The sequence below is a fragment of the Pelophylax lessonae genome, assembly GCF_965119305.1.
Source record: "Pelophylax lessonae genome assembly, chromosome: 3".
Lineage (NCBI taxonomy): Eukaryota > Metazoa > Chordata > Amphibia > Anura > Ranidae > Pelophylax > Pelophylax lessonae.
In genome coordinates this window covers 246,122,681-246,136,227 of record NC_138770.1, presented here as the reverse complement: position 1 = coordinate 246,136,227, position 13,547 = coordinate 246,122,681, and the positions used below count along the sequence as shown (strand labels likewise).

Below are 13,547 nucleotides of genomic sequence, written 5' to 3'. Positions count from 1 at the left end.
GACACAAACACCTGCACCACAACGTTGTGAATAGGACTGAACAAAATGTAACTTGTGATATTTAAATAAAGTTCTAACAAAAAAAAGTATCTGCACTGTTCCTAATGTACACTGCTGGCCCTGCATTCAGTACAGCTGCTGGTGTGAATGAGCCTTAAAGTGGCTGTAAAACAAATGACTTCCAGCAGTCTCATGAACTACAGTATATCTCTTGTCTATGACTGTTTATTAAAGAAATGGCCTATTCCCCAACAACTACTTAAGCATGTTTACATCAGTGACCATGTCTCGTTGCATGAATAAAGTCTTAAACTTCATTCACACAGGTGAACAGCCAGTTTACAGTGTGTAGGCCTTAGTACATGTGTGAATGAGGCCTTTGAGAGCTTTTTGTAGTATACATAAGGGCCAGTTCTAACCACAATTTCTGTGCTTTTAAAGCATTCAAGTGCATATTTGATGCTTTTTCTGTGTTCCATACAGAAAAAATGCAGCATGTTCTACTTTTGTTGACTGCACTGGAGTGCAGTGCACTGGTGTAAACTAGGGCCATTGGAATACATGGAAAACGCTGTGCATACATGCAGATTAAAAATACACTGCACTGCAACTGGTGTGAACCAGCCCTTAGGCCGTGTTCACACAGGCTTACTAAACTGTATGTCAATGGCAGACCTTATTTACCTGCACTGGGAGGCACAGGTGTTCTGTGCTTCCCCGTGTAGGCAGGTCCATTGATGTCAATTGGGACGCAACTGCTGCATGGAGACAGACGCTGCTCCCAATCTACCCTCCATGCAGGTGCACAGCCCCCAATGTGGACAGTATGTTAGAGGCCATGGACCCTATAGATGTCAGATGTGAAGCAGTCTGTGTCAGTGCAGACACTGCGTCCCAATTCACAGCAATTAGCCTGCCTGCATGAGGATGCATGGAACACCTGTGCATCCCTGACAATTCATATTAATGGGCATGCTGGCATGGAACACATGTGCAACCCTGACAATTCTCATCAATGAGCCTGCCTGCATGGAACACATGTGCATCCCTGACAATTCATATTACCGGGCATGCCGGTATGGAACACATGTGCAACCCTGACAATTCACATCAATGAGCCTGCCTGCATGGAACACATGTGCATCCCTGACAATTCATATTACCGGGCATGCCAGTATGGAACACATGTACAACCCTGACAATTCACATCAATGAGCCTGCCTGTATGGAACACATGTGCATCCCTGACAATTCACATCAATGAGCCTGCCTGCATGGAACACATGTGCATCCCTGACAATTCATATCAATGGGCCTGCCTGCATGGAACATATGTGCATCCCAGGCAATTCACCTCAATGGGCCTGCCTCCATGGAACACATGTGCATCCCTGACAATTCATATGAACGGGCCTGCCTGCATGAAACACATGTGCATCCCTGACAATTCATATCAATGGGCCTGCCTGCATGGAACACATGTGCATCCTGGGCAAATCATATCAATGGGCCTGCCTACATGGAACACATCTGCATCCCAGGCAATTTATATCAATGGGCCTCCCTGCATGGAACACATGTGCATCCAAGGCAATTCACCTTAATGGGCCAGCCTGCATGGAACACGTGTGCATCCCAGGCAATTCACCTTAATGGGCCAGCCTGCATAAAACACATGTGCATCCTGGACAATTCACATCAATGGACCTGCCTGCATGGAACGCATGTGCATGCAAGGCAATTCACCTCAATGGGCCTGCCTGCATGGAACACATGTGCATCCCAGGCAATTCACCTCAATGGGCCTGCCTGCATGGAACACATGTGCATCCCAGGCAATTCACCTCAATGGGCCTGACTGCATGGAACACATGTGCAGCCCTGACAATTCACAGCAATGGGCCTGCCTGCATGGAACACATGTGCATCCCCAGCAAATGACACCAATGGGCCTGCCTGCATGGAACACATGTGCATCCCCAGCAATTCACATCAATGGGCCTGCCTGCATGGAACATATGTGCATCCCAGGCAATTCACCTCAATGGGCCTGCCTCCATGGAACACATGTGCATCCATGTGGTGGTTACCATGCAGTGGCGTCACTGGGGGGGGGGGGGGACAGTGCCCACCAGCAGCACTAGCCAGCAGTACCCACCAACAGTACCAGGCAGCAGTCGCCACCAGCAGTACTCGCCAGCAGTACTCACCAGCAGCACCAGTCAGCAGCAGCCACCAGCCATACTCGCCTGGGGGACAGCAGCAGCCAGCAATACCTGCAGGAATCCTGAGGAAGAGGTAAAGATTGAGGTCAGTTGAGGTGCAGGTAAACTACAGTGCATCCGTGTGAAAGCAGCCTTAGGCCCCTTTCATAAGATCGGTCCGATTGGGTCCACCTGTCTGTTTTTTTCAGGTGGACCCAGTCGGCTCTCCTTTCATTTCTATAGAGCGGCAGATGTAAACGGACACCCGCTTATCTCTAACCCGATCCACCTAAAAAAACAGAAGGGGATCATCCCCTTCTGTCTGGGCATATCGGAATCAAGGGCCCATAGAGTAGAGCAGGCTATGTCCGTGTCTGCTCTGCATATGCTGAGTGGACACAAACCTATCATCTGCCCGCTCTGCTCATTGTGGCCCATGGCCGGCTACCAAGTCGCTAACGTAGCCCTCGCTCCTCAAAAGGTTGGGCACCGCTGCTGTAGTGGCATGAGTCCCGGATGAAGAGGTGCGCTGTAGCAGTCTTACTCCTTAGTTTAGCCATGGTGTGTGGCGGAGAGAAGGAGTCCTGGATGGAGAGGTGCGCTATAATGTAGCGCATCAGGAGACCCATGTGGAAATCATAAAAATTTCCCATGAAGTTGATAAAAGTGTTAAGACCACCACCACTGTTGCGGCTGGCCTTAACACTTTCATTACTGTTGTTGGCAGGTCTCACTATTCTTCCCTACCTCCTCTGCACTGAGAGCATGGCATCAATGCTAGGCTTTATTACTGCATGAACTGGCAGCAATACTAGCCTTTATTAGTGCGTAAACCAGCACCAATACTAGGCTTTATTACTGAGTAAACTGGCACCAATACTAGGCTTTATTACTGCGTATACTGGCACCAATACAAGGGGTTATTACTGCGTAAACTGGAACCAATACTAGGCTTTAATACTGCATAAAAAGGCACCAAAACTAGGCTTTATTACTGCATAAACAGGCACCAATACTAGGGGTTATTACTGTGAAAACTGGCACCAATACTAGGGGTTCTAATTGCGTAAACTGGTACCAATTATAGGCTTTATTACTGTGTAAACTTGCACCAATGCAAGGCTTTATTACTATGTAAAGTGGCACCAATACTGAGCTTTATTACTGAGGAAACTGGCACAGATACTAGGGGTTTTTACTGCATAAACTGGCACCAATACTAGGGGCTATTGTTCCATCAACTGGCACCAATACTAGGGCCTATTACTGCATAAACTGGCACCAATACTAGGGGCTATTACTGCAAAAACTGGCACCAATACTAGGGGCTATTACTGCATAAACAAGCACCAATACTAGGGGCTATTAATACAAAAACTGGCACGAATAGTAAGGGTTATTACTGTATAAACTGGCACCAATACTAGGGGATATTCCAGAAGGTTTCTGTTTATGCAGTAATAGCCCCTAGTATTGGTGCCATTTTACACAGTAATAACCCCTAGTATTTGTGCCAGTTTATGCAGTAATAGCCCCTAGTATTCGTGCCAATTTATGTAGGGCCATGTTAACAGTGACAACTCTGGGAACAATATATAGAGGGGCACATAAGATGCCACAGTCAAAACTCAAAATTTTACACCACTAAATCATACCACTGATAAAAACAAAATAAATATATATAAATAAGGTTACCAAATAAGAGAGTAATGCAATATGCAATAATACATTTTTGTGTTAAATAGAAGATAATAATCCCCTGCGCTAAAGTAAAATCAAATGTGAATCAAAATAAAATTAACATTAACAATTGATGCTGCTACTTAAAAACAACAGAATCAAAAAATATATAATAGTGAAATACAAACATGTGAAACAACACATACACATGTATTACCAGTAGCGCAAATAACCAATAAAAAATAATTGAAAAATAATCAAAATAAATCAACATCCAGACTAGATGTCTGTGATCAAGAAAAAATCTGTATACCATGAAACAAATAATCACAATAATAATAAGTGAACAAGTAATAATATAATTGTCCCATAAATGGTATATCTGGTGATAATAAAGTGAGGAATACAAAGAAATCCAAGAGTTCAAAGAGTATTGAATCCAGTGACAACTCAATAAATTGAAATCACTACAAAACTCCACCACCGTTGTTGTGGGGATTGGAGTGGGAAATGAGGACACACAACGGTGGTGGAGTTTTGTGGTGATTTAAATTTATTGAGTTGTCACTGGATTCACTATTCTTTGGACTCTTGGATTTCTTTGGATTCCTCACTTTATTATCACCAGATATACCATTTATGGGACAATTGTATTATTACTTGTTCACTTATTTTTATTGTGCCTATTTGTTTCATGGTATACAGTTTTTCTTGATTACAGACATCTAGTCTGGATGTTGATTTATTTTGATTATTTTTTCAATTATTGTTTATTGGTTATTTGCGCTACTGGTGATACAGGTGTATGTGTTGTTTCACATGTTTGTATTTCACTATTATATTTTTAATGATACCTTTTTATTGTACTAAACTAACAACTAAAAGACAAGCTTTCAAGAGTTTTCCCTTCTTCCTCAGGTATTGCTTCAGACCTGAGAAAGAGGAAAAACTCTTAAAAGACTTTCTTTATAGTTTAAAGCAATTTCAGCAAACAGATTACCCAGTATTAAGCCCTAGTATTGGTGTCAGTTTATGCAGTAATAACCCCTAGTATTGGTACCAGTTTACACAGTAATTAATAACCCCTAGTATTGGTACCAGTTTACGCAGTAATAGCCCCTAATATTGGTGCGAGTTAATGCAGTAATAGCCACTAGTTTTGGTGCCAGGTTTGCAGTAATAGCCCCTAGTACTGGTGCCAGTTTACCCAGTAATAACCCCTAGAATTTGTGCCAGTTTATGCAGTAATAGCCCCTAGTATTGGTGCCACCAATACTAGGGGCTGTTACTGCATAAACTGGCACCAATACTAGGGGCTATTACTGTATAAACTGGCACCAATACTAGGGGCTATTACTGCATAAACTGGCACAAATTGTAGGGGTTATTACTGTGTAAACTGGCACCAATACTAGGGGCTATCACTGCAAAACTGGCACCAATACTAGGGGCTATTACTGCATAAACTGGCACCAATAATAGAGGCTATTACTGCATAAACTGACACCAAAAGTCTTTTAAGAGTTTTCCTCTTTCTCAGGTCTGAAGCAATACCTGAGGAAGAAAGGAAAACTCTTGAAAGCTTGTCTTTTAGTTGTTAGTTTAGTACAATAAAAAGGTATCATTTAAAATATAATAGTGAAATACAAACATGTGAAACAACAAGTAATGCAATATGCAATAATACATTTTTGTGTTAAATAGAAGATAATAATCCCCTGCGCTAAAGCAAAATCAAATGTGAATCAAAATAAAATTAACAAATTGATGCTGCTACTTAAAAACGACAGAATAAAAAAATATATAATAGTGAAATACAAACATGTGAAACAACACATACACATGCATTACCAGTAGCGCAAATAACCAATAAAAATTAATTGAAAAAATAATCAAAATAAAACGAACATCCAGACTAGATGTCTGTAATCAAGAAAAAAATCAGTATACCATAAAACAAATAGGCACAATAAAAATAAGTGAACAAGTAATAATACAATTGTCCCATAAATGGTATATCTGGTGATAATAAAGTGAGGAATCCAAAGAAATCCAAGAGTTCAAAGAGTAGTGAATCCAGTGACAACTCAATAAATTTAAATCACCACAAAATTCCACCACCGTTGTTGTGGGGAATGGAGTGGGACATGAGGACACACAACAAATGTTATTCTATAGCCTCAAGCACACACAGGGCTTTTAGGAGCTCCAAGTGGCATAGGCATTTTTTAGCTGCAAAAAAAAAACCCAGGGCCAATTCATTCAGGAGTAGCAGCGTTAAGCTGTAAAAACGTCTGATGCTGCTAATAGCTGATTAACGTTGCTTATACAGCGTTAAGCCACGTTATACGTTTTTTTGAAAATCAATGGTTCCCTACGGGAGCCCATTGATTTGAATGAAAGTCACATCACAAGTCGGATCAGGATGATCCGACTTGAGGTGCGACTTGCGCTCTGAGAATCTTGAGGGGGGAACTCCATGCCAAAATGGGAAAAAAAAACTGCGTGGGGGGCTTCCCAGGTTCCAAACTTGGCCCTTTGGGTCTGGTATGGATTTTGGGGGGGACCCCATGCCATTTTTCTGGCGTGTTGCTCACCTCAAAATCCATACAAGACCGGAAGGGCCTGGTTTGGAACCTGGGGGGACCCCACGCCGTTTTTTCCCCATTTTGCCATGGAGTTCCCCTCAAGATTCTCAGAGTGCAAGTCGCACCGCAAGTCGGATCATCCTGATCCTCCGACTTGCGATGCGCCTTCCATTCAAATCAATAGGCTCCGTAGGGAACCATTGATTTTGAATGGAGGCAGAAAAAACGCTGCTAAAAGCAATGTGGCCAAACGTGCAATAACGCAAATGGAAAAAGCTGCTTTTTCCTGGCGTTAAGCCCCGTACACACGCACCGATTGTTGGCCGTAAATTTTTGGCCAACGTCCGATCGGCCGATTGTCGGCTTGTTAGTATGATGCTTCCGACAACTGACTGCGACTTTTCGGCTGAACAAAATCTGGTGTGCATGCTATAAAATTTTTGTTGGCCGTCACCAGAACGGCCGATTGTTCGTCAGTCAGTACAGATTTCGGCAGACAAAAATCAGATGAGCAAGACTGGGCATGCTCAGAGAAGAAAAAACACACGGAAAGTAAACCAGCACATGACATCACTTCTGAAGTTGGTTGTTGTTGGCCGACAAAATTCGTGTGCAGTCTAGAGCACATTTCAACCAACACAACAACACTGGACAAAAGACGGCCGATCGGTCGGCCAACAATCGGTGCGTGTGTACGAGGCATTAGAAGTGGCTCTGCAGCTCGTTTTTTCTGACGCCCTATGTGCATGAGCCTAAAACTGGAGGTGTTGTGTATGGTAAGGTAAGCAATCATCTCTAGAGTTTATCTAAACCGAATGTAGAAGATGATTAGTTGCCATGCACAGCTAGCCTAGTGATGATAAGTGGTCCCTCCCTGTGGGACTATGAGGGGACGCACATGTCCAGCACTAGCAGGATCGCTGTTCTGACGAAAACTCCAACGACGATCCCAAGAAGCTCCTGTAGGCGGTGTACAGTACAGTAATAGACCGAGAAGGAGGGCGCGCTGTTTCCGAGGTCCAGCAGGGGGCAGCGTCGGGCACAATGACGCAGGCAGGAGGATCCTGGGAGAAGACCAGTCAGAGGCGGCCAGTTGTTCGTCGTTGCAGTTACGTTCCTGGCAGAGCGCGATGGCGGCCTTACCTTACCTCTCCGCTCCTGCGGCTCCGCAGCGGCCTAACGAGGGCATTCTGATCGGGGACCGTCTGTACTCCCAAGTCTACCTCACTATCGACAACTCTATCGTTCCTGAGGAGCGCCTGTCGCCGACTCCGTCTATGCTGGACGGCCTGGACCTGAGCTCTGAGACGGACCTGCGTGTGCTGGGCTGTGAGCTCATTCAGTCGGCCGGGATCCTGCTCCGCATGCCTCAGGTGAGGCGGGGGTAGAGGGTTCTATGTATGTGAGTGAGTATGTATGTATGTGAGTGAGTATGTGTGCCGGGGTGCCCGCTGTTCTCTATTCCGGGCCTACTCTGACAGGGCCAGGGGCTCCCAAGATGGCGGCGGCCTCTCATCTTCCTTCCATTTTCTTGTCTCTTCCTCAGGTGGCCATGGCGACTGGTCAGGTGTTATTTCACCGATTTTTCTACTCCAAGTCGTTCGTGAAGCACAGCTTTGAGGTGAGCCATGCCTGGTGGTGGTTGTGGGATGGGGGGGGGGGGTCTGTCAGGATGTCCATGGTCTGTCCTCTTCCCAGGAAATTGTTCAGCTCTATTTACATCTGTGTGTTTACATTCACTTCATTCAGGGATTGTCAGAGTACAGCTAAACCCCTCCAAACATAAATATATATTTATTATATGTTGGGTGCTAGAGGGTTCTACTGAGCCGATGTAACTCCAACACAGCAGTTACATCATCACAGGAGCCCGCAGGCGCTGGACGCAGAAGATGACTGCGGGAAGTCACCCGTGACGCAGCGACAAAGGTGCGTGCACATACTAAACTGCTGGAGGAGGGCGCGTGAGGTATTAAAGCGTTACCGCAATCCAAACCATTAAATGTAGTAGAAAACTACTTTAGGTATCCCCCCCCCCCCCCCCCAGGTGCTAAACACTGCTTTGTAGTGTCCTCCTAGCACTTGGCTATGACTCTGTTGAAATGCGTAAGCCCTGTAGTATTTAGTACTGCCCCTGGATTAATACATTTATGCAGAACATAGAACTTCTTGCTCTTCATCTAAATCAGGGATCCTCAAACTACAGCACTCCAGCTGTTGCGGAACTACACATCCCACGAGGCATTGTAAACCTCTGACATTCACAGACAGGACTAGGCATGATGGGAATTGTAGTTCCTGAACTGGAGGGCCATAGTATGAAGACCCCTGATCTAAATCACTAGATGTGGTGGCTGCATTCATTTTATTTTTTTCTTCTCTGCTTTCACCTGGTGATTTGGCCAGTAACACAACTGTATGAGGCTAGACAAACAAGTGGCAACTGCCTCCACCTATAACTGGTCTCTGCAACAAGGAGCGCTGGAGGACTGCGGGGGAAGTGGGGGTAAACATCTGGCTCAGTTCACTACAGCGATCTGAGGCAGAAATAGGAGCAGGTACCTGTCAAACAGGGTACCTGCCCCCCCCCCCCCCCCAAAACTAAAACACACAGTAAAATGCATAGGTGGGAACCTAGCCACAATAGACAGCAGAATTGGCAGTCTGTGGGGAGGGTGGTGTTTGATGGAAAAGCAGCTTAGGAATAGATTTAGATAAACTAACAAAGCCAATCTCCAGCTCACACTAATGGCTGGAATACACGGGCTGAATATCGCCCGATCATTCGACCACCGACTTATGAAAAAGTGTTCCTTGGTCAAAAACGTTACCAACATACACAGGACGAATATCGCCCGACCGTTTGACCGCCGACCATCGAAACAGTGCATGCGTGATGATGTTCTACAGATTTTAAATGAACGACCTTAACACCAACGTATAGAATATCGTTCGTTCGCAAACGAGACAGAATTTTTCGTTTTTTTCAAGCAGGATTTTTCGTTCACAATATCGATATCGGTCACTGATGGCTGGGCATTAATGAGTAGAATATCGGCCGATCCTTCGATGAGCGTAAATTTTCGGCCGATTTTCTTATCGTGTATTCTGGCCATAAGCAGTTACAGTTTCAACACCCTAATTGTTATACCTGCGGGACAGATTGTTCTAGTTAAAGCAATAATGCCTTTTTTTTTTTTTTTTTAACTTGCTCTTTGCAATGGTTTCGCACAGAACAGCCCAATCCTCCTCTTCTCAGGTCCCCCTACTGGCGCTCTGGGTATCTCCCCCTTGCTGAGTTCCCCCATAGCAAGCCACTGGCTGTGGGGGCACTCTTGCATGTTCACTCCTAAGCACTGATCTTTGTCCATAAGACACAGAGGTCAGACCTGCTCCTTCCTCACTTGCTGTGATTGACAGCAGCAGGAACCAGAGTCTCCCACTGCTGTGTTTCAACAAATGAGGCAGAAACCTGGGAGAGCAGCGGCTCTTATGCACATCGCTGGATCAGGCTCAGATAAGTATTAGTAGGGGCTGTGGGGGGGAGCTGTATTTCTCTGCATGAAGGTAAAATACAACCACTTAAAAACAACAGACTTCCTGGTCAGATAAATGCAACCATCACATCTAAAAAGCGCTAAGCTGCAGTATGTTTTCTTTGAGTTTATTGCAATGTCTGCAATAATGTGCCACTTGTGTTTTTATATGGCTTATGCACGCTGCGGATTTAGTATAGAAAATGGTAGCTTCATTGGTGCAGATATGGATTTTTATACCGGGTCTGTCCAAAGAAGTCCAGCAATTGCTAATATTTTAAGAAATGGTTTGCGTGATATGAATGCATCCTGGCAACCAAGGAGAGCGGTCTGGAATGCGCATGTGTGAACAATGACTACTTCACTGTACTAGTCAGTGGGGGTGCTAGATGCCATTGAGTGAGCATGTGTACTGTGTGGCTGTTGCATTCAAACTGACTAAGTAGAGCAAAGAATCTGCTTCAAATTTTATTGTAAGTTCGAACATTTCTCCTCCTAAACTATTTGGATGAATCGGAAGGCTTTCGGGAATGATGTAGTAAGTGCAGCGCAAATAAGTGTGGTTTCCAGACAGTTCTCGTATATCTCAATAGTCGGTGCTATTTTTCCTGCAATGTGACTGGGGGGGATTGTAGGACCTTAATTATGAAGAGCGTCTGCAATCACTTGATTTATTCTCCCTGGAGAAGAGACGCCTGAGAGGGGACATGATAGCAATTTATAAATATCTCAATGGTGGCCTCGGCATAGAAAAAAAAAAGCTATTCAGTCGTAGGGAGTGCATGAGGACTCGAGGGCATACATTGCTATTAGAGGAGAAGTGTTTTAACCTCAGGCAACATGGGGGGTTCTTTACTGTTAGGGCTACAAGATTGTGGAATTCTCTACCACAAGAGGTGGTTTCTGCGGGAAGTATGGTGGCTTTCAAAAGACTCTTAGACGTACATCTCAAGGATCAGAACATTCAGGGCTATGTGAGATGATTACGGCCACACACACCTACACAGGTTGAACTGGATGGACTATTGTCTTTATTCAACTTCACCTACTATGTAACTGACAGTTCTGTCTCAAGTCGTTCTGAAAATGGACACCGCAAGATCCTGCTGTTTACCCTACTCTTTTCTCCCCTCACCCAGCCAAAGAAAGCCTTGTGTTCTGTTCTGTAAATGGACAAGGGGAGAAGAGGGCCAGGTAAATAGCAGGATCCTGCCTTGTCCATTCTTACTGACTTGTATTCTGTGGAAAGAATACAGGGAATTTTTTGAATGGATAATGGAAGAAATAACCTTGTGGGCTTTGACAAGTGCAGCCCCTCTAAAAGGTGATATGTGATTTCTTTTCAGAGGGCACTTGACAGGCATAAAGTAGGAAATTTGGCGTCTCCTCGCCCTTTAACCCTCAAAATGCCAACCCACTGCGTGGAAACCTCATGCATTTTACGATCTGCTTTGGCTGCCCGGATGCTCAAGTTTTTCAAGAGCTGAAACTATTTATGGCACCAGAAAAAGAGCACTAACTATAATTTCCAGCATCAGTGAAACTATCATTTTTACACTACACAGTAGCAATCACAACCTAGGATTACCATCTTAAAGAAAACTCATTTGTACAGAGCAGTTTTTTCCCAGTGTGGTATTTTCAAAGATCAGAAAAAAAAACACAACTGGGGGTATTGATTCCAGGGCCTGTTCACACATATAATTCATTGCAGTTTGCTGAATTTTGCAAGGCAGGTGAACTGCATGCTACTTCAAATTTAAAGTAACCCTGTTCCAAAAAATAAACTCAAAATTAGACTCCACTTGCCTCTCTGGCAGACAGGGAATCCTCTGTTCAAACGGGATGGGCTGCAGCAGAATCTGACATACTCCAATTAGGTCTGATGTCTGGTCCCTGCTGTTTGCTGTGTTTTCCATCTGACAATCTACATTACTACACAACCAGGTAATAACTAAGGCTGGCGGAAGAAACCAGAGCACAAGAGATATTTAGTAGGCGTTTTTTTTGTTTTGTGATTTATTCAACAGCTGTGAAGAGGGAATTCTAGGCAAATGTGTATGTGCGTGTTCACATTAAAGGTTAAGTTCTCCTTTGGTAACATGTTACACCTGTAATGTAACATGTTATCAAAGAGCACCTGCCTGCTTCCCTCCAATCTCCTGCTGTGACAGTGAGTGGGGGATCTTCTCCCTGCACCTGCTGTCAGAGTTCTGCAAATGAATGTACTATAAGTACCATACCTTCCACTGTGGCATATAGTTCTCAATGAACTGTAAGGGTGCTGGCAAGCGCTCTTGTATTTCATTGATTTTCTGGCTCTCCAGTAACTGTCTGTTCATATGTGTGATATGTGCAGACAGCTATATTGAGATTCTGCAGGGGTCTGACAATGTAACAGTGATCTGCTAATCGTGTGTGCAATGCTCTGCACAGGCACGCATAAAAAAAAAAAAGCACATATATACCTGCAAAAACGTGGGCATGTGTGTAAAAGTGTATATATATATGTGTGTGTGTGTGTGTGTGTATATATATATATATATATATATATATAATATACTTAAAGATGACCTTGGCCTTTAAAGCTTATTTCCAGGTTTCCTGTCACTTTAAATAGTAGTTTGGACCAAGCTGACCTTTCGCTAACTGCTGCATTGGCTCTAAGTGCTGTATGAATGCTATGTAGCTTTAGATTTATACAGTGCCAGGTTCTGGCTGTAAGACCAAGTCATTCTGAGCGGCACTCAGCCATTCCAGGCAACTTTGTGTTATGTGAATGAATACAGAGCTTCCTCTTGGCTAAGGCGGGCTGATGACCTCACAATCTCCACCTCAGCCAATGAGAACTTTGTATTCACAGAATACAAAGCTGCCTATGCATGGCTAACACTGCTCTATCTTATAGCTAAAACCTGACACTGTGTATAGCTGATGTTTATACAGCGCTTAGATCCAACTAAGAGTGACAGGAAACCTGGAGATCAGCTTTAAGGGCTCATTTGAACATAGAAACAAGTGTTGTAAAATGCAAGGCACCGCATGTACAGAAGAGATGCTAGTCCACATGGTAAAACGCCTCGCTGTCCTCTGCAATTTCATGCATGTAGTGCTGATGTCACTGTGACAACACTTGGCAGTAGGTGGTTTACTCTGCAAAGGCAGATTTTATCTACTTGTCCCAGATCATTTCCACTGATCATTAGGGGGGCAAATTGGCTTTTTCGTATGTTGGGGCCCTAGCATTTCTACGGTCATTTACCAGACCACAAATGGCCAACAATGTGCTTTTGGGAGATGCCTTGTGATGTTCAAGGAATCACGTGGGGCACCCTTTAACTTGGTCCTGAGGAAACAGCAGTATGGGTCATTGGGATGTCACTGGAATTACATGAAGATGTCTCCAGTTCTGCTGAATTGATTTTATTTAAATCCCAGCAGCTGTATCCTATGTAAATGGGGAGAGAACTTTTCTTTTCTCATCAGTGTGCTGCATTCAACAAGTCTAGAGAATATCCCCAGTATTGTTGTCAACCTGC

At 44.2% G+C, this 13,547-nt stretch overlaps 1 protein-coding gene across 1 annotated transcript in view; it reads left to right on the top strand.

Moving 5' to 3' along the window:
* Positions 1-7,517: 7,517 nt before the first annotated feature.
* CCNL1 (cyclin L1) overlaps positions 7,518-13,547 on the top strand; it is a 49,378-nt gene continuing 43,348 nt past the window's right edge. Inside the window, exons 1-2 of the mRNA XM_082251830.1 lie at positions 7,518-7,845; positions 8,019-8,093. Of these exons, the coding sequence (XP_082107956.1) occupies positions 7,603-7,845; positions 8,019-8,093 (318 nt within the window). The 5' untranslated portion in view covers positions 7,518-7,602. The remainder of the gene's footprint in view (positions 7,846-8,018; positions 8,094-13,547) is intronic.